Source organism: Scyliorhinus canicula, chromosome 26, assembly GCF_902713615.1.
Source record: "Scyliorhinus canicula chromosome 26, sScyCan1.1, whole genome shotgun sequence".
Classification (NCBI taxonomy): Eukaryota; Metazoa; Chordata; class Chondrichthyes; order Carcharhiniformes; family Scyliorhinidae; genus Scyliorhinus; species Scyliorhinus canicula.
In genome coordinates, this window is record NC_052171.1 from 8,810,147 (window position 1) to 8,831,598 (window position 21,452).

Sequence of the window (21,452 nt, forward strand, 5' to 3'; positions counted from 1 at the left end):
TTTCCCCAGTGCTTTGTGCTGGAAAATGTATAGAACGGGTGAGGGTAGAATAGGGCTTAACCGTGATAGCACGTACTAGCATGGTAGCAACACAGGAGGCCATTCAGCCGATCGTGTCCATGCTGGCTCTCTGCATAAACGTGAGCCAGTGCGACTCCGCTACCTTTCCCCCTCTTTAGATAATTAATCAATTTCCTTTTACTTGCCTCGATTGTGTGTGGACGGTACGGTGACACAGTGGTTAGCACTGTTGCCTCACAGCGCCAGCGACCCGGGTTTAATTCCCAGCTTGGGTGACTGTCTGTGTGGAGTCTGCTCGTTCTCCCCCGTGTCTGCGTGGGTTTCCCCCGGGTGCTCCGGTTTCCTCCCACAATCCAAATATGTGCAGGTTAGGTCTATTGGCCATGCTAAATTGCATTTAGTGTCCAAAAGCTGTTATGGGGATAGCACATCTTTTTGGGTTGTGGGGGTGAAATCCACGCAGACACGGGGAGAATGTGCAAACTCCACGCGGACAGTGACTCATGGCCGGGATTGAACCCGGGTTTTCAGCGCCGTGAGGCAGCAGTGCTAATCACTGCACCGCCATTCAAGTGAAGCACTCTCAATGATGTCCTACCACCTTCAAAGATCGATGGGCATGAACCCTCTGTCCCTGCAGACTATTTTGATTTGTGCCTCTAAGTCCGCATTGCCTCTCTCTATCCATTACCTTGCTCTTCTCTGTAATAAATTCCATCTGCTACTTACCTGTCCATTGTTAACCTATCCATGTCTGGTGGCAGCCTATAACTGTTATTCTCACTCCGACACTCTGAAGGACATTGTGTACACTGCTTCACCCTAACTTTCAGTCGCTGTTCTGGAGATGAAGATGGCGAGATCCACGAACAGCAACAAAATATACAATCACTAAATATCGTCAGGCCATTCAGCCCTTTGAGCACGAATGTTTCTATACCCAAACTGTCTGCTTACTCCACATTTCAGCTCCCTCCCCATATCCTCGAAAAAGAACAATTATCGAACCCCTTCTCAGGTCCTAGTGTTCCAGCGACGGGCACCTTGACCATCCCGCGACCTGCCTTACCTGGACACCTGTACAGCTTGCGGGCCTGGCTGATGTCTCCTTTGCTGAGTCGTGTCCGCTGTCCTATCGGGGGCCGGACGCCATTCTCATCGTACCGAGGAAGGATGGTGTCGAGGAAAATCCCCCTAAACGGAAAGGCATCGGTCAGTCAGGGGGAACTCTGGCCCTCTCGGAGTCAGCTGTGTGGCTCCAGCAACGCGAGCAGAGAAAACAGGAAGGGCTGATTCAGCCTGAACACCCGATCGGCGATACTGTGGAAGTACAAATAGCTTTGGAGCAACTAGCATCATAAAGGGGACAGCACAAATATTTAAGACGCAGGAGTCTCTCCTGTAAGACCCAGATGAGGAGAATTCTCTCACAGGGCCAAAGACTCTCTTCCACCAAAAGCAGTGGAAGAGAGTCTTTGACTATTTTTAAGGCAGAGCTCGCTAGATTCTTCATTAACGATGGGGTGAAAGGTTAACAGGAGTCGACGGAAAGGAGGGGTTGAGGTTTACAAGCGCATCAGCCATGATCGGACTGAACGGGGGGGGAAGCAGGTTTGAGGGGCCGAATGGCCTTCTCCTGCTTCTCGGTGGGACGTTGGTACGTTCACGAGTGCTGCCTTCAGAAGCGAACGAGAAATCTTTGCAGCAATTTAATTGTCAGAAGGGGCACAAAGAGGGGGAAAACTGGAGCCTTCAAACACACTGCTTCCTGGCACAGCTGTGCATTCCGTCGGCTAACGAGCTTTGAGCAGATCAAAAGTGGCGGAAAATGAGAAAGGCCACGAATTGAAAAGCTGCAGACCATGAACGCCAACTGCTGGGTTCCAGCTATGATGTCGATGACAGTCACTTACGTGGGCCCTGTATTTATAATTTCACAAAGGGATGGTGTGTTCCCGCTCTGAAACCCCCGTCGAGACCTTGTGAAGGCTGTGGGGGCACAGCAGATAGTTGAGCCCTGGGTGCAGTGTAGCAAGGAGTTCAATGACCCTCACAGGAGTGGTCAAGGCCAGTGTGAATCTATCTCCAAATTCCAAACCCCACGACCCCCATCCACCGTTCAATGCCCCAACATCCCCTTCAATCATCTACCAGTATTCTCCAATCAATTGTGATGCACCGCTCATGTTCACAGCTTCACACTGCCAGTTATTGAACCATGACACACTTCCCTCTCTCTTGAAGGCAAGGCACCAAACCGGAGGCAGCGACACCAAGCTGGGATGGGGTGGGGACATGCATGGGTGTATGCCCTTATTCCGATAGAGCAGACGGTGATCACTGTGTGAGTGGGCAAGTGTAGGTTGGAGCACTGAGCTCCAGAATGACATCGCGGGCATCAAATCAGTGCCACAGAAGGGCCTGTGCTGTGCTGATCTATGTTCTCCGTGCGTCTAACGCTCACATCATTATGGTGTCAGGGGAAGCAAGAATGGGCATGGGCAGGTACGCAATGGATGCCATTTTGGGAAAAGATCTACAGTGTCAGCGCCAAAAGAAATCGGGCCTATTATATTGGGCTTCACACCGATCTCTCTGAGCTGGGGCCGTGCCATGAACTCCACACAGTTGCCCTCAGCATCTCTGAGGATAAAATCGGCCTGGCTTCCTGACACCATGACGTAATTCCTGCAATTACCTCCTAGTGTCCGCACAATGGGGGGAAAAGAGTGGCACCATCCTGCCAATGTTCATCGTCCAGGACTATCTGCTGAACTGTACCCCAGGTTAGTTAGTGTCTTCGAGGGGAGCGAAAGTACCGGCGACATCTCAAGGTCAGGCACAGCTGAAGGCTGTTTCAATCCCGTAGATCTCCAGTACTGGCATTTCTAACTAACTAAATGGGTGAGGTAGAACACTGGCCACTTCATCAGAAGGTTGCGGGTTCAATCTCACTCCAGAGAACTGAGCACAAAATGCACCCTGTTTGTTAAATACCGAGGGAGTGCTGTACTGTCAGAGAAGCAGTACTGATGGGCACTGCATTGCTGGAGGGGTCAGGTGAGATAGTAAGGCAGGTGGGCATAAAACATCCCATCCCATGAAGAGTGGGGGGGGTATATTTCTCCCCTGGGTCCTGTTCCTTAACCAATGTGAAAGATTCTGTATTAATGCAACTTTGCTCCCTCTGTTCAATCCTTTCAGACACTTGTATATGTAGCAGTCAAAAGCTATTGCACGTGGCAGTACTGCATTGAGTGCTTGCTGTGTTAGTAACCTGAACCATCCAGCCACCTTGGTGAACAGTCCCGCCAACTAAGCTCAACGTGGGTAACACTGTTGCTTCACAGCGCCAGGATCCCAGGTTCGATTCCCGGCTTGGGTCACTGTCTTTGCGGAGTCTGCACGTTCTCCCCCGTGTCTACGCAAGTTTCCTCCGGGTGCTCCGGCTTCCTCCCACAAGTCCCGAAAGACGTGAATTGGACATTCTGAATTCTCCCTCTGTGTACCCGAACAGGCGCCGGAGTGTGGCGACTGGGGGATTTTCACAGTAACTTTATTGCGGTGTTAATGTAAGCCGACTTGTGACACTAATAAAGATTATTAACTGAACGGGGCGGCACGGTGGCGCAGTGATTAGCACTGCTCCCTAACGGTGCCGAGGACCCAGGTTCGATATCGGCACCAAGTCACTGTCCTTGTAGAGTTTACACATTCTCCCCATGTCTGCGTGGATTGGCGATGCTTAATTGGAAATATAAAAAAACTTAATTAAAAAATTTCTCATGAGTATTGTCTCACTGATATGGGTTTATTGAGGATTTCCCACTTCCTCTGATACAGTTCACTCTGAGCTAGTCTGGTACTTCACTGCATCATTCATTTATAATGGATGAACGACTTCAGCGCTGAACTCCTTGCGTGTCTTCTGGATTATTCAAATCAGCTCTCATCCAGTCGCAGTTAACCATTGAGTTATACAGCGCGTTCCATAGTCTTACTACGCTCTGGGGAAAGAAGGTTCTCCTGAATTCCTTACTGCATTTAGCAATGGCTATTATATTTATGGTCCCTGGTTTTGGATTCCTCACAACTCTTCGCTACATCCATTCTACATCAAACCACTTCCTAATCTTTCGGGACTCTATTAGGTCACCCCTCAGCCCTCTCTGTTCAATCCTGGAGTGACTGCAGCTCAAAAGGAGACCATTCGGCCCATCCCGTCCCTGCTGGCTAACTGCAAGAGCAATTCATCGCAGCCCACTTTCCCGGTGGCTCTGCAAACTCTTCAGGTAATTCTGCAATGCTCTTTTGAAAGCCATGGATTGAATCTGTCTTCCCCAGACCCTCAGGCAGTGCATTCCAGATCCTAACCACTCGCTGGGCCAAAATAGCTTTGCCTCATTCTTGTCCCATTGCTTCTTTTGCCTTAACCCGGTGAACTCTGGTTCTTCAGTCTTCCTCAAACGTAAATAGTTGTTCTTCAATCTTTCCCGATCGGTATAATCCCGGCACCATCTTCATAAATCTTTTTTTTTTTTTTGCACCCTCCCCAGTGTCGTTCTACACTTTCGATGCTATGGAGATCAGAATTCCTCCAAGTGTGGCTAACTGAGGTTAAATCCAAGTTACTTCCCAGCTTTTCAATTCTGCTCCCCTCGAGTTCAATCTCTGTGATTGATTTAGGTCTCTGATCTGTTCCACACTATGGAGTATACTGCAGGACCGGCAGCATTGCCCTGACAGTGTATCACTCCAACAAGCACAGTGCAATTCAATCCAATCACATTAATGTGTCAATCTCGACACAATGAGGCCAAAGGTTAAATAGAGGTTGCAATGAAGTCGACTGGAGGCAAAATGCACTGCAGCGAAAACAAATTAATTACTTTTGATTCCTCAGAGTGCTGCGAGGGAAGGGACATTATCTGGCAGAATAAAGTCAAGCTCATTCCTGGCTTAGCTGGAAAATACAAATAGGAAATAAAATAGGCTTGTTAAGCACCCTGGCTGAACATCAGCCAGATACACTGAGTGCTCTCAGCAGCAAGTCGCCACGTGTCCTAGCTGGCAACGGTGCTGATCTCCCACCAACACCCTCAGCCCCCAAACAGTCCCTAGCGAGTGTTAAACTCTGCACGGTCACCCGCAATCGGAAAACGGTCGACTGACCAGCATCCTCAAAGCCTAGTGAACCTTTGCCACATCCACCGTGCCATCACCGTGCACAAACTCCTCTCGGTATTGAGACACAATCGCCGTGCCTCCTCGGGAAGACCAGCACAGTCTCGTCACTATCTGCACGCAGGGAATGTCACAGTCTGTGTGAGGTCCCATTTCCCCGAGGAGGCAGCCATTTGCAATGATCCGTAAGTCAGAGGGACAACTCCGGTGTAATACCCTGACAGGTGGATTAACAAATGAACGATTTATTGAAGTAAAGAACTATGGGCAAAAAGCTAGCAATGTTGCCAGACTCCTCACTACGCTCCGCCACCTCATGCCCATCGGAAAAGTGGGTCATACGAACCCCACCCACCAACTTAAAGGGGTACGCGACCGCATCAGGTTTGCAACAGGAGAATTAACGCACAACAGGGTTGAGCTATAGTGTGGGACTGTGGCAACACTGAAATAGGAGGAGGCCATTCAGCCCCTCTGGTATTCTATTAGAATGTACCTCAAGTCCAATGATCCATCTTTGCTCCATATCCTTTGCCACCCTTTCCCGGAGGATTACAGATCAAGGATTTTCTCATATGCCTGACTGTTATTAAGTAGAAACCCGCTGTACTGCAGTAAATGCCACGAACAAACTTCACATACTGTCATGTGAGTGTACCTTTAAGAAATGGGTGTTTGTAAATGGGTGTGTATATAAATATCTGCAGTGAGAGTACCTTTAAGAAATGGATATTTACTACTGCAGTGATGTCAGAGAGGGGGTGGAGCTGGGCTGTCTGTCAGCTTTTTACTTTTGTTTTAGGCTGTTTGCTGCAGGGTGTGTTTTAGTTTTGTTTTCAGTGTTGGAGCTGAAGCCAGACAGAGCAGGTGTACTGCTGTTCTCTCTGCCATCAAAAGACTATCTCTTGATCATTTGGTGAATTCAGAATTATAAATGTTCTCAGCAGTGAATGTAAACCTGATGTGCTTCTGTTAAAAGGTGTTTCTTTTGTCTTCTGGATGTTGCTTGGGAAGTTATTAAGGATTACTTAGTGTTGTATTCTTTGGGAGTTGTATTTGAATTAATGGTTGCTAAGATGTTCACTGTATGTTTCAAAAAGGTTAACTTGAGTTCATAGAATAAACATTGTTTTGCTTTAAAAATACTTTTCCATTTCTGCTGTACCACACCTGTAGAGTGGGCCGTGTGCTCCCCATACCACAATCTATTAAAAGTTGTGGGTCAGGTGAACTCCATGATACATTTTGGGGTTCTCTAAACCCTGGCCCATAACAATACATATATTTCCATATAGGTGTTTTGCTCTGAATTAAAGCATATAAAGTAGAGAAGGCTGAAGCAATCATGAGCTATGTACACCTTTGAATGTTGGATTAGCACAGGGTGCTCGCTGGTAGTATGATCCCGGCTGGAGCGGGCCCACAGATTATTTTATCTGACCCTCATGCATCACAAGATCATGTCATTCAACCCACCTGCACCATCATACAATAAGATCGTGGCTGATCTGATCTGCCTGTTGCCGTAACTTCATGTTCCTGGCCTCCTTCTGCACTGAATGTTCTATGTTCACCCGTAACCCTCAACTGCCTCAAAAAATCTGTCTCCGGCAGCACGGTGGCGCAGTGGGTTAGCCCTGCTGCCTCACGGTGCTGAGGTCCCAGGTTCAATCCCGGCTCTGGGTCACTGTCCGTGTGGAGGTTGCACATTCTTCCCCCTGTTTGCGTGGGTTTCGCCCCCACAACCCAAAAGATGTGCAGGGTAGGTGGATTGGCCACGCTAAATTGTCCCTTAATTGGGAAAAAATGAATTGGGTACTCTAAATTTATCTTTTTTTTTTAAATCTGTCTCCCTCGGCCTTGAGTATATTTGGTGACCCACAGCCCCCAGTGCTCTCTGGGGGAGCACAGGGCAACCAACTTCTGAGAGAAAAATTCCTCCTCATCTCTGCCTTAACTGGGTGAGCCTTATTTTTCAACTGCCCCTCTCGTTCCAGACTCCCCCACCAGGAGAACCATCTCTCTCAGCATCCGCCCTGTCAAGCACCCTTTCTTTACATAATATCGAGAAACCCAGAGAGAGGTCCAAAGCCCTGAGAACCAGGGCTAGGGAAGCGTGAATATGATGTGATGACAGGAATGAGGTGGGCAAGTGAGGAATTCTATAGTTTTGAGATCCAAAGAAAGAAACGTTGGAGAGAATATGACATATTTCTGATTGAAGCCAGTCAAGGACAAAGAGGGAGTAAGGAAGAGCAGTGAGTTTACATGGCCTCACTTCGTTTCATCTCATGGCCGAAGAGTGATATAAGCAGAGGCCACAAATAGATTCTCGACTCGCCTTTTTAAAGGTTTACAGCAAAGGAAAGGTTCAAAACACCGGACACTCTTAACATCTCCCCCTTGACATTCATTACCCCACTATCCTGAATCACCCATTAACTTTTGTTTAAAAAAATGTTTTTATTAAAGCTTTTTCCAACCAATGTTTTTACATAACAAAAATAAACGAGAATTATTAAACAAAACAAGGTGGATGTTATCTTTAGACAAAACAAAGTTCACATTATATCAACAATTCCCCCCCCCCCCCCCCCCCCCCCCCGATGCTGCTGCTGCTGACACTTAATGCTCCCCTAGCAAGTCAAGGGAAGGTTGCCACCGCCAGGAGAACCCCATCAAGGACCCTCTCAAGGCAAACTTTATTCGCTCCAGGCTGAGGAACCCAGCCACATCGCTAACCCAGGTCGCCACACTCGGGGGTTTCGAGTCTCTCCACATTAACAAGATCCGTCTCCAGGCTACTGGGTAGGCAAAGGCCAAACCTCGGCCTCACTCGCTTCCTGCACTCCCGGATCCTCTGACACCAAAAATATTGCTCTTGTTGGACTCGGCTTCACCCGAGTGTCCAATCCTAGAGATCGCCCTCGCTAAGCTCTGCCAGAATTCTTTAATTGCCGGGCAAGCCCAAAACATATGGGCATGGTTTGCTGGACTCCCTGCACACCTCGCGCACCTGTCCTCCACCTCAAAGAACTTACTCATTCTCGCCGTTGTCATGTGACCACCTTAAACTGAATGAAGCTGAGCCTGGCACATGATGAGGAGGAATTCACCCTGCCCAGGCCCACATCCAGATCCTCGCCCAGCTCCTCCTCCCACTTGCCCTTCAACTCCTCCACTGAGGCTTCCTCCGCCTCCTGCAGCTCCTGATGTATGTCCGACACCTTCCCCTCCCCTACCCAGATGCCAGACACAACCCTGTCCTGTATCCTACCCGGAGGCAGCAGTGGAAATGTCCCCACCTGCTTTTTAAGAAAGTCCTGAACCTGGAGGTACCTGAACGCATTCCCCCGGGGGCAGGCCGAACTTCTCCTCCAGCGCCTGCATGCTGGGGAAAGTCCTGTCTATAAACAGGTCCTCCATTCTCCTAATGCCTGCCCTATACCAGCCTTGCAACTCCCCATCTGTCCTACCCGGAGAAAATCTGTGGTTATTCTGTATTGGGGTCCACACTGAGGCCCCCTCCTCCCGCCTATGCCTTCTCCACTGCCCCCAAATCCTCAGTCACCACTGCACTTGTGGTCTATCGCGCCGGCGGGAACGGCAGCGGCGCCATGACTAGTGCCCCTAGGCTGGTGCCTCTGCATGATGCCACCTCCAGCCGGCTCCATGCCACCCCCTCCTCCATCACCCACTTCCTAATCATGGCCACACTGGCCGCCCAATAATAGCTGCAGAAGTTAAACAGAGCCAGTCCTCCCGCTCCCCGACTACGCTCTAAGAATGCCCTTTTAACTCGCGGAGTTTTATTCGCCCACACAAATCCCGTAACAATCCTATTCACCCGCTTAAAAAAGGACTTGGGGATGAAAATGGGGATGTACTGAAAAACGAAGAGGAACCTGGGGAGAACCATCATCTTGACAGTCTGCACCCGTCCCGCCAGGGAAAGAGGGAGCATGTCCCACCTTTTAAAATCTCCCTCCATCTGCTCCACCAGCCAGGTTAAGTTGAGCCTGTGTAGGGCATCCCAGTTCCTAGCCACTTGTATCCCCAAGTACCGAAAACTCCTCTCCATTATCTTGAGCGGGAGCTCCCCCAGTCTCTGCTCCTGGCCCCTAGCGTGGACCACGAACAACTCACTCTTTCCCACGTTCAACTTGTACCCCGAAAAGCTCCCAGAGTCCTTTAGGATCCTCCCCATCCCCTCTAGCGGGTCCAAAATGTACAACAATAGGTCATCCGCGTAAAGGGAGACCCGGTGCTCCTTCCCCCCGCGCACCAGCCCTCTCCAGCGGTCAAACATAAAGTACAACTGGACTTTACACTAATCTTGTTCATAAAATAGTTAAAGTTATACATGATTGCATCAGTCATAAACAGCTCCGGAGGTGCCAGTCTCTGAAGTCTACGATTTAAAATATTTATACACAATACATTTAATACTCTGCTGCGGTCAGAGTTGCAAATCTAGGTCGGAACAATGGTGAAAGGTCTGAGTGGAGTCTAAGTATCCTCACAGGCAGACATTGCTGTTGCTTCAAAAAGAAACGATGCACGTATTGCTGGCCATGTTTGAATGATCAAAAAGAGTATTTGAAATCAATTAGGTCAAGTTATTGGCAGCAGCAAACAGGGCGCCACATTTGGCCAGAGCTCGAAACAAAAGTACATTTTGAAAGCGATCAGAATGACATTGCATTAGTGAATTCTCTCTTCCTTGAAGTCCTGAGAACTATGGCCAACGGCTCAATTGCCAGGACAAACGGTAACGGGGACAGGGGGGCACCTCTTCCTCGTCCCCCGATGCAGCGTGAAATACTCTGACCTTAGCCGGTTCGTGGACACACTCGCCTGATATAGCAGCTTGACCCACCCTATAAATCCCTCACCAAATCCAAACCTGCTTAACACTTCCCACAGGTACTCCCACTCCACCCTGTCGAAGGCCTTCTCCGCATCCATTGCAGCCACTACTTCCGCAACTCCCCCTCCGAGGGCATCATGATAATGTTCAGGAGCCTCCTCACATTCGTGTTCAGCTGTCTGCCCTTGACGAAACCCGTCTGGTCCTCGTCAATCACTCCCGGGACACAGTCCTCTATTCTGGTGGCCAGAATTTTTGCCAACAATTTAGCATCTACATTCAGGAGCGATATTGGCCTGAAGGACCCACATTGGAGCCGATCCTCCTCCTTTTTCAAGATGAGCGAAATCAGTGCCTGCGACATTGTCGGGGGGAGGGGCCTTGCCCGACTGTTTGCTTGCCAGCCCCTTAACTACCTCCTCCAACTCAATCGGGGCCCCCAACCCCTCCACCCGCTCTGCTTCCACCCTCGGGAACCTCAATCAGTCCTGCAGTTTCCAGCGCTCGTTTAGCAGCCCCCCCCCCCCCCCCCCCCCCCCCCCCGCGGCCTCCGCGTACTTCCTGTCCACCTTAAGTATCTCTCCCATCAGCCTCTCCCTCTCCGCCCTCTCCTTCTTCCTCCTGTGGGACCTAATAGAAATTAACTCCCCCCTAATGATCGCCTTCAAAGCCTCCCAAACCACTGGCACTGTTACCTCCCCTGTGTCATTCGCTCCTCGATAGTTCTCAATGCTTCTCCTTATCCTCCCACACACCTCTTCATCCACCAGCAGCCCCACATCCAGTCTCCAGTGAGGGCGTGGCTCCTGCTCCGCCCCCAGTTGCAGGTACACCCAGTGTGGAGCATGGTCCGGGACCACAATGGTCGAGTATTCAACCCCCTCCACCCTCGGGATTAGCGCCCTGCTCAACACAAATAGACTTTATGGACATGGGAGAAAAAGGAGAACTCCCTCGCCCTTGGCCGCGCAAATCTCCACGGGTCCACGCCCCCCATCTGGTCCATGAACTGCCACAGGGCCCTGGCCGCCGCCGGCCTCTTTCCCGACCTGGACTTGGAAGGGTCCAAAACCGGATCCAAGACCGTAGTGAAGTCCCCTCCCATAATCAAGTTACTTGACTCCAAGTCCGGGATCCTACCCAACACGCGCCTCATGAAGTCCGCATCGTCCCAGTTCATTCACTAACACGACTCGGGCCCCTCCCCTTTTTCAGCCAGCCACGTGCCCGCGCCTCCCGCTCACTCCAGTCCTCAGGTTGATTGGGTTGTTAAGGAGGCGTATGGTGTGTTGGCTTTCATTAACAGGGGGAGTGAGTTCAAGTGCCTCGAGGTTTTGCTGCAGTTTTATAAAACCCTAGTTAGACCATATTTGGAATATTGTGTCCAGTTCTGGTCGCCTCATTATAGGAAGGATGTGGATGCTTTGGAGAGGGTACAGAGGAGATTTACCAGGATGCTGCCTGGAATGGAGGGCATGTCTTATGAAGAAAGGTTGAGGGAGCTAGGGCTTTTCTCACTGGAGCGAAGAAGGCAGAGAGGTGACTTGATAGAGGTGTACAGGGTGATGAGAGGCATGGATAGAGTGGATAGCCAGAGACTTTTCCCCAGGGTGGAAATGGCTGTCACAAGGGGACATAGTTTTAAGGTGATTGGAGGAAGGTATCGGGGAGATGTCAGAGTTCGGTTCTTTACACAGAGAGTGGTGGGTGTGTGGAATGCACTGTCAGCAGAGGTGGTGGAGTCAGAGTCATTCAGGACATTTAAGCGACTCTTAGACAGGCACATGGACAGCAGTAAACTGAAGGGGTGTAGGTTAGGTTGATCTTAGATTAGGATAAATGGTCGGCACAACGTCGTGGGCTGAAGGGCCTGTACTGTGCTGTACTGTTCTATGTTCTATTAGAAAGACGGAGGTTGAGGGGCGACCTGATAGAGGCCTACAAGATTATGAGGGGCATGGATAGAGTGGATGGGCAGGCACTCTTTCCCAGGGTGGAGGGGTCAGTCACCAGGGGGCATAGGTTTAAGGTCCGTGGGGCAAAGTTTAGAGGAGATGTGCGAGGCAGGTTTTTTACACAGAGGGTGGTGAGTGCCTGGAACGCGTTGCCAGGGGAGGTTGTGGAAGCAGATACATTAACGGCGTTCAAAAGGCATCTTGACAAACACATGGATAGGATGGGTATAGAGGGATACGGCACAAGGAAGTGCTGAGGGTTTTGGCAAAGGTTGGTATCATGGCTGGTACAGGCTTGGAGGGCCGAAGGGCCTGTTCCTGTGATGCATTTTGTTTGTTATCTTGCCTGGATGAGTGCAGTTCCAATAACACTCAAGAAACTCCAGGGCAAAGCAGTTGATTGGCATCTCTTCCACAAATATTCACTCCTTCCACCACCGATGCACAGTATCAACAGTGTGTACTATCTACAAGATGCACTGCAGTATCTCGCCAATGCTCCTTTATCAGCACTTTTCAAATCCATAGCACCCCTTCAGTGCAGGAGGCCATTCAGCCCATCGGTCTTCACAGACACTCCAAAGAGCACTTGACCTAGGCCCTCTTCCACATCCTATCTCTGTAACGCCACCTTACCTGCACACCCCTCTGCACTAAGGGGTAACTTACCATGGCTAATCCACCTAACCTGCACATCTTTGAGCTGTGGGAGGAAACGGGAGCACCCGGAGGAAACCCACGCTGACGGGGGGGGGGAGAGAACGTGCAAACTCCACGCAGACAGTCACCCGAGGGGGGAATCGAACCCGGGTCCCTGTTGCTGTGAGGCAGCGGTGCTGACCACTGTGTCGCCCATGATCCGTGACCGTTACCATCAAGAGGGACAAAGCGAATTGGAAACACCACCTCCTGCAAAAATCTCCTACAGGTCACTGGCCATCCTGACTTGGAAATATAATCGGCGTTCCTTCACTGTCGCTGTGTCACAATGCTGGAACTCTGTGCCGAGAAGCACTGTGAGTACAGCCGCATACCCGCACTGCAACGGGTCAATGAGGCAGCTCACCACCACCTTGTCAAGGGCAATTAATGTGAGCAGCAAATGTTGACCTGGAAACTAAGACTGATATCCCATGAACAAATAAATATATATTCACATACAAAGTGCATGCATACACATGTCAGGATAACAGAAACAAATTCCAACAGTCCCGACATGAGGTAAACTACTCTTGGCTGTAATAGTTCTTGGTCTACATCCAACCTGCAGTTCTCAACAATGCTGGTGTACCGAAGTTTAAAACCCAAGTCTTTATTAGGAGGGCCCCTCTCCAAATTTTCATCTGGACTACTTCAACAAGGAGTGGTGATAAATTAAGTTTCTTGGACTGCTCATTCATATAACAGATCAACATATATTTTGACAGGAAAAGTTAGAGTTAAATGTCTGTTTGTTTTGGCACAAGCTGTTCCTGCACATTCTTTAAATGAAGAAAAATAGGTTGAAGCTATAGCCCAGCAAGCAGCCCCTTTCGTCCGTCTGGCTGGGGAAACGGTTTCCGTGCGGCAACGAGGTTAATATAAGACCATAAGACATAGGAGGCTGTGGAGGCCAAATCACTGAATGTCTTTAAGACAGAGATAGCTAGGTGCTTGATTAATAAGGGGGTCAGGGGTTATGGGGAGAAGGCAGGAGAATGGGGAGACCAAAAGACATAGGAGCTGAATTAGGCCACTTGGCCCATCGAGTCTGCTCCGCCATTCAATCATGGCTGATATTTTCTCATCCCCATTCTCCTGCCTTCTCTCCATAGCCCCTGCTCCCCTTATTAATCAAGCACCTAGCTATCTCTGTCTTAAAGACACTCAGTGATTTGGGCTCCACAGCCTTCTGCGGCAAAGATTCAACGCCCTCTGGCTGAAGAAATTCCTCCTCATCTCTGTTTTAAAGGATTGTCCCTTTAGTCTGAGATGTTGTCCTCGGTTCTAGTTGTTTCTACAAGTGGAAACATCCTCTCCATCTTAACAACCATTCGAGGGCTTCAGCCGGCACAGTGTGAGTGGTTACGATGTCACGATGAATTGGTCTCTCAGGGAGATGTTCAGCTGGTGGTCTGGCTTGGATGGTCATGGTCACCATTTTGGACATCCCTCGTGTTCCCCTCGTGCAGCCAGTGGCTGCACCTCTCCTGGCCCGTCCTCTGACCTCGAGCAGTTGTCCAGATTTTCCACGGATGGGCTGAAACCTGACACTTCATCACAAGGTTGTCCGTTCCCAGGCTGGTGGGCAGTGATGTTAGCAATCAACCTGGAGGTTGCGCTTGTCTCACGTGGAATCTGTTCCCGTGGGGAATCCAGGATTTCAGACGGAGTGCGCGTGTTTTTCTTCTGAGGTCCTGCGTCAGGACGTCCACTGTACCCTGACAGAAGAAGCCACACGAGTTGCTTTGGTCTCAACCGCCCCAGAAATAATCCTCACATTTTCCTGGAGGTGGACATCGACCACGTTTGTGTGGCGCCTCCAGAGCTGGGTTGAGCAGCGGTTGACCAAGGTAAGTGAGGAAGTATGGAGCACGTTGGCTCTGCTGCCCACCACCTTCCACATGAGAGTCACTCACATGTTCTGTGAGGTGTCGCTGGCAGGTCAAAGTACGGTCAAGAGTGAGGCCAAGATATTTTGGCATTGCGTCATGGTCCAGCTGATGGCCACGGAACCGGACGTGAAGTTCTCCACGGGCCTTCAAGTTGCTCAGTTGGAAGGCTCAAGCAACAGCCTTTCACGAAGGAGGCATCCAAAAAACATGGGGCGGAATTCTCCCAGCCAAACGGGGTGGAGAATGAGCGTTGGCACGGGGTGGAGAATGAGCGTTGACAGCGAAAACTGGGGTGACGCCGCTTCCGCGATTCTCCGGTCCCCGGAGAATCGGCGCAAATTGCTTGCGGTCTACGCGGCGCAGGAAGGGGGCCATTGACAGAGGCGATTCACCGACGGCGTGATTCTAACCACGTTTTGCCTGTCGGGAACCGTTGGCGGTGGGGTGGGGTGGGTGGGGGGGGGGGGGGGGGGGGGGGGGTGGGGTGGGGGTGGGGGGGGGGGGGATCCTTCACTAGGGGAACCTCAGGGACGGTCAGGCTAGCGATCTCGGGGGGCCTATATTTTCGGGGCCGGGGCAGCACATGCCCGGACTCCCGACCGGAAGTGCAGGACCCCGTATCGGCAGCCAGAGCTGGGTGGAGTGCTCCGGGGCTCTGAAGCCCCCTTCACGTAGGAGAATCACTCTGGACTTTCTTCAGGAAAGTCCAGAGTGAAATGCCCGCGTTTTGATGCTGGAGTGGGGACATAGCCCCATTATTGGAGAATCCCACCCATGGATCTTCGGTGAGTGTTTTCACAATGGTCCTGACATCCTTTAGCCTGAAACCCAGTTAGGAACCCACTGGAAAGAGACCAAGTAATCCGTGGTCAGCTGGTGCTGAGACGGCACGGCTCAAGGCCCAGAGGCTGCAGACGAACCGGGGTCAGCTCTTGACCCGGTTAGTCGTGATCTCACCCAGAAAGATTGTGTCTTCATCACGAGGCCTGACTCAGCAGGATTGTGCACCCTTCAAGCTGGGGGGGGGGGGGGGGGGGGGGGGGGGGGGGGGGGGGATGGTGGGGGAAGCGGGAGGGGGAGAACAGAATGTCCAGGAGGTAACGGAAATGCAAAGGACATCTCTTCAAATCAGGCACGAAGCTCAGATGGACGAAACATTCTTGGCAGAGTTGAGTCAGAGATGTCAATACACAAACAAAGCCTTCCCTGCAACTTACAAGGTTTGCGGGCTACTTCTGACCAATGTTTTCAGGGGGGGGGGGGGGGGGGAAGGAGAGGTTAGAGAAAGAGAAACTATTCCTGTTGGCCGGGATTTCTAGGACGAAGGAGTACAGTTTCAAATTCGGAGCCAGAGATTTTGGGAGTAAAGTTGAAAAAATACTTCAACACACAAAAAATGGTGGAAGTTTGGAACTCTTCCACAAACAGCGGTTGTGACTCGAAAGGCTATCAATTCAAACTGAGATTGAAAGATTCTCCAGATAATCGTGGGGCTCAGCTACCAATTATCTGTCCAACCAGCCTCGAGCCACGGACTAGTCATTCTTGTGGGATACTGAGTGAACCGCAAAAGGAAGTCGGAGGGCAGGGAATCATACTTTGGCTTCCTGTCTAATCAGACTGCTTCTAAACAGCAGATATCTGGCTGTGCTGCTCTGCTACGCTGTGAGGGAGAACGTGCCTTTCGAGAGCACCTTTCACAAACTTCAAAACGACCAGCGGGCTTCACAACCTGGGGCGAGTCAGCGAACTGGAGTTGCCATTGTGAATACACTGCAGCATCCCACAAGTTGCCAACCTGATGAATGGACCAGTTAAACATTGGCCAGGGCCCGAGGAGATTTAACCTGTTGTGCTTTGAACTGTGCCAAAGGATCCTTTACATCCGTCAAGATGTAGACAGCGGGCGCGATTCAACGGAAACATTTCTAAGTTCATTTGTGGCAGGTTTTTCTGGGAGTTTCCCGTCATGTTGGCGAATTCTCCACCGCTAGACAATGACATCTGACCCCTGGCAAGTTTCTACTGGTTTAGCCCACACATATAATTTATCTTATCACTGGGGAGCTAAACTCCGAGATCGGGCCGCCATTTTGAAAGGGTTCCCCGTTCTCAGTGAACTCTGTGGGTCTTCCACACCCCCATCCATGGGCAATGTCACCCCCCACAGATATGGGCCTACTCCACACCCACCCAAGTGAGGACACCCGCTATTGGGGCCCTGGGGGTCCCGGCTCTTCAGACCCGCACACGGCCCCCTACAGGCCACCACCATCCAGGACCTCCGCCCATCACCCCCCCCCCCCCACACCTCACAGAGGCCCCTATGTTCCAGCCATGCACCCCCCACCGTTCAAACCCCCTCCACCCTCCTTTCATGGGCACGGCCTGCCTGGACTTGGGCTGTACTCCTGCAAGCGCCACCAGGAACCTTGGGAGTCCCAGGGTGTCAGTGTCAATGTGCCAGCTGGGCAGTGGCAAGGTATCCGTGTTCTAGGGGGAGCGTCAGTGGGCACCATGCACTATCCCTGACCATGTAGGGGTCTCCAATAGCCCTGACCCTCTGCCAGTGCAGCACTTCCTCAGTACTGACCCTCTGACAGTGCAGCACTCCCTCAGTACTGACCCTCTGACAGTGCAGCACTCCCTCAGTACTGACCCTCAGACAGTGCGGCACTCCCTCAGTACTGACCCTCTGACAGTGCAGCACTCCCTCAGTACTGACCCTCTGACAGTGCAGCACTCCCTCAGTACTGACCCTCAGACAGTGCGGCACTCCCTCAGTACTGACCCTCTGACAGTGCAGCACTCCCTCAGTACTGACCCTCTGACAGTGCGGCACTCCCTCAGTACTGACCCTCTGACAGTGCAGTACTCCCTCAGTACTGACCCTCTGACAGTGCGGCACTCCCTCAGTACTGACCCTCTGACAGTGCAGCACTCCATCAGTGCTGACCCTCTGACAGTGCGGCACTTCCTCAGTACTGACCCTCTGACAGTGCAGCACTCCCTCAGTACTGACCCTCTGACAGTGCGGCACTCCCTCAGTACTGACCTTCTGACAGTGCAGCACTCCCTCAGTGCCGCCCCTCTGACAGTGCGGCACTCCCTCAGTACTGACCCTCTGACAGTGCAGCACTCCCTCAGCACTGACCCTCTGACAGTGCAGCACTCCCTGTTGTCACATTCACCACACCCTCAGTACTGACCCTCTGACAGTGCGGCACTCCCTCAGTACTGACCCTCTGACAGTGCGGCACTCCCTCAGTACTGACCCTCTGACAGTGCAGCACTCCCTCAGTACTGATCCTCTGACAGTGCAGCACTCCCTCAGTACTGACCCTCTGACAGTGCAGCACTCCCTCAGTACTGACCCTCTGACAGTGCAGCACTCCAACCATATTGCCTTTCGAGTGATGCAGCACTCTGAGTACTGCTCCAACAGTACAGCACCCTCTTCATCGGGATTAGGAGGGGGGTGGGGGTCAGAAGGTTTGTGGAGAGGGGGAAAGGTGAACCGAATGTCTTGATACAAACAATGAATCCTTTGTGGCTCACTGGAAGGTTTAGGAGCCTTCTGAACTCTGGCTTTGCCTCTGGCAATGACTGACGCCTGCAATCGGTGTTCCTTCAATCACAGTCCCTGTCATGAGGGAGCCACCTGACTGAAGCCAACACCACCACTGCCTCGCTGGGTATGCGTACATTCATGAAAAAGAAACACCGACAGTTCATCAAAAAAAAATGGCAGAAGGCCGGTTCGAACCTTGAGAAGGTGTTCCTGGCGTAGTGCATGATGCTGTCAAAGTCATACATCTCTCCCAGCGAGTCCACCTCATCTGGCTCCATCTTGAGGAAGTTGTACTCTTGCCCTGTGAAGGGGTTCGATAGCCGTGAGTGGTCCAGTCGTTAAAGCACAACTTTACACAATGAGGGGCAAGTGCGGGTGCACCCAGAGGGTGTGTCGAAGTGGCCAAGGAGAAGCAGCTACGCCCTTACCTGGTTGGATGTTTTGCCTCACGATGGTCACATGATGGTCTCGGTCAGGTCTCGTGTGCTCATGCCAAAATCCAATGACGTGGCCCAGCTCGTGCACGACAATCCCGAATTTGTCGCAGTTCTTCCCGATGGATATGGCCTGCGGCCCTCCACCTCTCCGGCCCACGTACGAGCAGCAGCTGTACACAGAAGGAAGCCACACACAGCCTTGTGAGATGGGAAGAGGCTTCTGGAGGCATAGACTGAGCCTCTTTGGAGTTAACACGCCCCTGCCAATACTGAATACCTCTAGCCTCCCCATAACCCGCAACCTCAATGCCCCGGGAGCCATTTTAACTTTGGACAATGCCAGTGGGGAGAGGGAGCGGCTAACTCGATGCCACCAAAGTTGACCATGATGTGGAGATTCACCTGAGGAAGGAGCTACGCTCCGAAAGCTAGTGATTAAAAACAAACCTTTAAAAAAATGTTTACAGTGCCCAATTCATTTTTCCCAATAAAGGGGCAATTTAGTGTAACCAATCCACCTAGCCTGCACATCATTGGGTTGTGGGGGCGAAACCCACGCAGACACGGGGAGAATGTGCAAACTCCACACGGACAGTGACCCAGAGCCGGGATCGAACCTGGGACCTCGGCGCCGTGAGGCAAGAGTGCTAACCCACTGCGCCACCGTGCTGCCCCAATTCGAAACAAACCTGTTGGACTTTAACCTGGTGTTGCAAGACTTCTTCCTGTGCCCAGCCGAAGTTAAAATTAACCCCCAAATTCACCGCTTTTCGCTTTTAACCCATTTCCACACAGTTTCCATCAAAACATTTCAGTAAAGAATTGAAACCCCATCAATTCTCTCTGCTCCAGTTCCTGCTCTTTTTAAGGGACCTCTCTGAATAAAAGATGGAGTTGTAGAACAGGAAGTAGACAGAGTGAGATGATCAAACATCATGTGAAACAAGATATTTCAATTCCTGCGGATGCAGGCATGTCAAGTTCAAGGAAATAATTGGAAGTAGGTCCCGCGTCAATCCCAGATTTAACCTGAGGACTTGCTCAGGGTCCTGCACAGAGAGTACAGCACAGAAACAGGCCATTCAACCCAAACAGGCCCCACACAAGCCTCGTCCCATCCTGCTTCATCTCCACCCACCAGTGTCGCCTTCTACTAATCCCGACGGACTACAAAAGCAGTGTCGGAGAGTTGGCGATTCATGGGAGACGGAACGTCCGAGGGATAAACATCAGTCAGGGGAACTCCCCTGATCTCCTTTCAAAGAGGTGCCCTTTGCAATCCACCGAGTGAGCAGACTGGGCCTCGGAAGGAGCACAAATTTAAAATGAAAGGTAAATGGCTTAGGGGGCGATCAGAGGATGCACCCCTTCACACATCCGGAAACTGTGGATTCCCCCAACCCCATTTGAAAACTTCAAAACTCATACTGACAGACTTTGGTTGTCTTATCGATATTATGGGATAGGGCATCAAGCCAGGCAAGACGGAGTTGAGATACAGATTAGCCACGCACCAATTCCATTGGAGGGGGCAGAATGGCCTGTTCCAGTGCCCCACATTCACGTGACTAGTCAGCTGCCTCTCATTCACACTCTGTCGGTTATTACTTGCCAGCAGCTCGGAGGCTTCATGTGGTTCACACACAAACACACACAGAGCTCACACACCACATGGAGCTCCTGGTGCTTTTCCAACAGAAGGAATGCATTAGCCTCTCGCCTTGGGTACTTCTGCGACAGGCCAAGAGGTGCTGTTGACACCAGCTCACGACAGCGCGAGGCTGCGCAACGCGCCACATCTGTTCCTTCAGGAAACTGCTCAATCCCCTCTGGCGAAGGTATTTATTTCAGTGACGGGGGCCTATGGGGAATTGGTCCATGTTTACGTTTCAAACACTTCGACCCAAGTGTCCATGACATCATTCGACACCGTGAGGTTAAGTGTTTTAACTTGTGCTGCCGCTCCAAGGAGGGGCATCTTTGTATTAAAGGCACACACGCTCTCGCTTCCCAAAAGCACAGGACTTGCGCAGCTGGCTGGAAGCTGAAGGGGAAAACAGCTGCCAACACTGGAAGAGAGTCCAACACCCCTTCAGCTGACCCGAGGGACTGTGGGCATGAGCAAACCTCGGCAATCTCGGCTTCCAAAAGAGCATTAACCGAAGGGAAATAAAAAGCTGTACATTCACGGGGTCAAAACTGAGGATGTGGCCCTGGGTGGATTGCTCCCGCAGAGAGCTGGCGTGGGATGCAAAGGGCTGAATGGCCTTTGGCTTACGCTGTATCCCGCCGGCGATCTTTTGCTGTCAGCTGTTTCAGGGCGGCAGCTCTGGGAGTCGATGAGGCTAAGGCAAACACTGTGCGACGTAGCAACACTGGAGTCAGTTCGAGACTGGAATGAGGGTTGGGGGCCAGAACAGCTGCACTCACATACAGGCACAGCCTCAGAATAACCGCTGCCTAAAACACAGACTCAAACCTAACTCGCAGAAGGGGTTGGATAAATACTTTGAAAAGGAAACTAATGGGAAAGAACAAGGGAGTAGGACCAAATGAATGGTCTCCTTTCAGTAAGGCCCAAGCAGCACTCCTTTCACAGATTCCTCCTACCCATCTTGTCATGTTGTGAGGGAATCTCTTTAAGTCAGTCGCTGCTATGATTGCAAACGTTGAAAACTATGCAACCTAAGTACCGTACCTCTTGCAAAGAGCTGGCACAGGCAGGGTGCGCTGAATGCCCGACATCTCTGCGGTATGATTCGAATGGCTCCACCATCTCTGGCTTTCAACGCTTGTCATACAATTTTACTGATCTCACCT

General features: G+C 51.2%; 1 protein-coding gene across 1 annotated transcript in view; it reads right to left on the reverse strand.

Annotated features, from left to right (window-relative positions):
* The window catches only part of LOC119957338 (bone morphogenetic protein 1-like), a 233,737-nt gene that overhangs the window by 52,339 nt on the left and 159,946 nt on the right, over positions 1-21,452 (reverse strand). The window contains 3 exon segments of the mRNA XM_038785238.1: positions 1,091-1,215; positions 18,391-18,496; positions 18,624-18,802. Coding sequence (XP_038641166.1) covers positions 1,091-1,215; positions 18,391-18,496; positions 18,624-18,802 — 410 coding nt within the window.